We start from the raw sequence: 3,257 nt of genomic DNA on the forward strand, positions 1-3,257 counted from the left end.
GTTTTCAGAGGCCTGCTATTTCAGAAGTGGATGGCCAATCCTTCTTCCTAGTCTGTCTCAATGTGAATGTTCAGATTAAGAGAAGTATTAGACAGACCAGCAAGTTAAAGGTATATCCCTTCTTGCGGAGTTAACTTTAGTGTCAGTGTTGTCCCTGCCTTTCTCACATGCACCTTTACGCTTAAAAGAAAAAAAAGCTTAAAAGAAAAAAAAAGAATATGGCTTCAAGACGTAAATCTACCTCCCATGATATGGTGAAAACAAATGCTAGAGTTGTTAGGTGCTGCTGATCCTGGCCTAACTAACAGGGATCTCATGTATAACAGAGCAAATCCCGGCCGCATCCCACACCATCCCCATATACTCCTCTGTGCCTAAAACCCATCATTTCATGAATCCACCTGAAGTGTCTTTCTACCCTTTTCTGCCCCTCTACTTCCCCAATTATGAATTCTTTTTTCAGGAACTGGCCCTTCCTCATAACATGCCCAAAGTATTTCAGATAAAATCTCAACATCTTTGCTTTTAACGAGTGTACCCTGGCTGTACTTATTTCAAGAGAGAGATGTTTGTCTGGCAGTCCATGGAGAGCTCTGGTGGCCTAGTCCACGGATGGGGATTTGCACTTCCACCCCAAAAGCCGTGCTCTGGTAGTTCAAATCTACCAGCTGTTCCGATGGAGAAGAACAGGTAATTTCCTCTCTATTGGATTTATAGCCTCGGAATTCTGCTGGAGGGTAAGCTATGAGTTGGTTCCAATTCTACAGCAATGATTTTGAGTTTTGGGTTCTGGCAGCTTGGTGTATTCAGTATTTTTCACCAACATCACAATTCAAAGGAATAAACTCTTTTTCAAGTCTTCCTTATTCACTGTCCAACTTTCACATGCATATGAAGCAACAGAAAATACCATGGCTTGGGCTGGATGCACCTTAGTCTTTAAGGTGACATCTATCTTAGCTCTTTGGCACTTCAAAGAAGTCCTTGGTAATACTAGTTGTTTAATTACCCCCCCCCCCCTTTTTTTAACTTTAACAAACAGAAACTTATTCTCTCGCAATTCAGGAACCAGAAATCCAAGTTCAGGACACGAGCTGCAGAGAAAGCCTCCTCCCTGTTGGTTGTGGAGAAAAGTCCTCATTTTCTTCAGCATCTGGAGGCCCTGCATTCTCTGATGACCTCCATGTGTTCTGGCTTTTTTCAGTGTCAAAATAGGGCAGGGGCCCTGTTCTAAAAAGACACTTCACTCATGACCATCACACACTCCATTCTTGGTAATTATTTCTTGGTGGCAATCAGAATCCCCACATTGTTCAATTTCTTAACTGCTGTTTCCAAGGGTGTTGACTGTGGGTCCAAAATGAATGAAATAAAACAATAACAACTCTAATATGTGCTCCACTTATCATGAGGTCACTCAGTGATCCATTTGTGAAGATCTTTATTTTCTCTATGCAGTGTAACCTATACTGAAGGCTGCAGTCTTTGATCTTCATTAAGTGTTTCAGGTCCTCTTCAACAAATTTAAGTAAATAAATAATCCACTCAAGAGACAATTCTATTTCTTTTACATGTGACGGAGCTAGTAATAGGAAAGTACAAACATTTTAAGGTTATGTACAAAAAGGTGACATTCAAATGTACACAGCATCATAGCAACATAGAAAATGCACATTTCTAAAAACATTCTTTTTTTATTTACTTTTTTAAATTAAATTTAATGAAAGTTTACAGAGACTTTGGATTTCCATTCATTCATTGTTGCACTTTTCTCCCTGCCCACTCCTACCCCACAGTTCGCTCTTCTCTTTGAAAAGTAAAAGAAAAATTCTTTTATTGTTATACAATCCCTCCCCCTAAGTCCACTTCACTACGCCATCTTGAAAATATGCATTTTAAAAACAGAATGGGGACAAAGTACATTGATTAGCAGGTGCTGGGAGCTGTGAAGATTAGAAGGGAAAAGGAGTGACAGCTACTAGGTATGGTGCTTCTTTTTGGATAAAAGGTTCTGGACTGTGGTAATGGCTACATAAATCTATAGTATAATTGCATACTTTAAATGAGTGCACTGACTGTATGGTAAATGAATCATATTTCAATAAAACTGTAACCAAAAAAAAGGGAAAAGGGCAAAAAGGTCAGAAGAAAAGAAATGCATCAAAATTTTAGCTATCACTTAGAGCAGTTCCATGTTCTTAAACATATTTAGACTTAACACTTATCACCATTCCAATTAGGAAAAAAACTTAGCTTTATTAAAAAAATTATTTAAAACTACTTACAACCCACAAAGGTGCACGTATCACAGGAGAGAAGCAGGTTACATACCCCACCCAGTTGCTGGATGGCCCCTGTCAAGAAATGGAGATTCTTGCCCGCCGGTAAATCCAAGTAAAAGGACTTTCCAGAAAAGGGCCGCCTCCCAGCACCTGGAGGGCTTTTCTGGCATTTTTCCAGCCAAATGGAAACTCCTTCATGAGCCCCTAGAAAACAATAAAAAGGAGGAAAGAAAGACGCTTGAGTAGAGAAAACACTGCAAGTCACACAGCCCTTACCAACAGCTTCTGCAGCCGAAGCCCAACACACAAAGATAACAGTGAGACTAGTGTTCAACTCTCACTTTCTAGATGGGGAGAAACTAGAACTTCACACTTTGCTGGTAGATTGAAAAATGGGCACAGGATATGACAAGATCAGGCACGTTCAGGGTGGTATGGTGGTAGACAAGGGCACAGGATATGAACAGACACTTCACCAATGACATTCAGATGGCAAACAAACACATGAAGAAATGTTCAAAATCCCTAGCTCTAAAAAAAAAAATCCTTAGCTCTAAGAGATATGCAAATCAAAACAACTATGAAATATCATCTCACCTCAGTAAGAATAGCAAAATTTAATAGAACAGCAAACATCAAACGATGGCGAGGTTGTGAAGAAACTGGAACCCGTATTCACTGTCGGTGGGAGTGTAAAATGGTGTAACCACTATAGAAGGCAGTATGGCACTTTGTCAAAAAGTTGCAAACAGAAATACCAGGGATGCATTCTATCTCCATACTGTTTCAACCTATATGCAGAACAGATTATCCGGGAGGCTGGGCTCTATGAGGAGAAATGTGGGGTCAAGATTGGTGGACGACCCATCGACAAACAAATGGCTAGAGAAGCTGTGGTATATTCGCACAATGGAATACTATGCTGCATTGAAAAACAAGGAACTCATGCAATATTATTCAAAATGGTTGACTCTG

The 3,257-nt window shown here is 39.9% G+C and overlaps 1 protein-coding gene across 1 annotated transcript in view; it reads right to left on the reverse strand.

Moving 5' to 3' along the window:
* DBF4B (DBF4 homolog B (S. cerevisiae)) overlaps nucleotides 1-3,257 on the reverse strand; it is a 31,457-nt gene that overhangs the window by 21,008 nt on the left and 7,192 nt on the right. The window contains exon 2 of the mRNA XM_006897882.1: nucleotides 2,332-2,474. Coding sequence (XP_006897944.1) covers nucleotides 2,332-2,474 — 143 coding nt within the window. The remainder of the gene's footprint in view (nucleotides 1-2,331; nucleotides 2,475-3,257) is intronic.

This window comes from Elephantulus edwardii, unplaced genomic scaffold (genome assembly GCF_000299155.1).
Source record: "Elephantulus edwardii isolate Elephantulus edwardi_28Jun2011 unplaced genomic scaffold, EleEdw1.0 scaffold00216, whole genome shotgun sequence".
In the NCBI taxonomy this organism is placed as follows: Eukaryota; Metazoa; Chordata; class Mammalia; order Macroscelidea; family Macroscelididae; genus Elephantulus; species Elephantulus edwardii.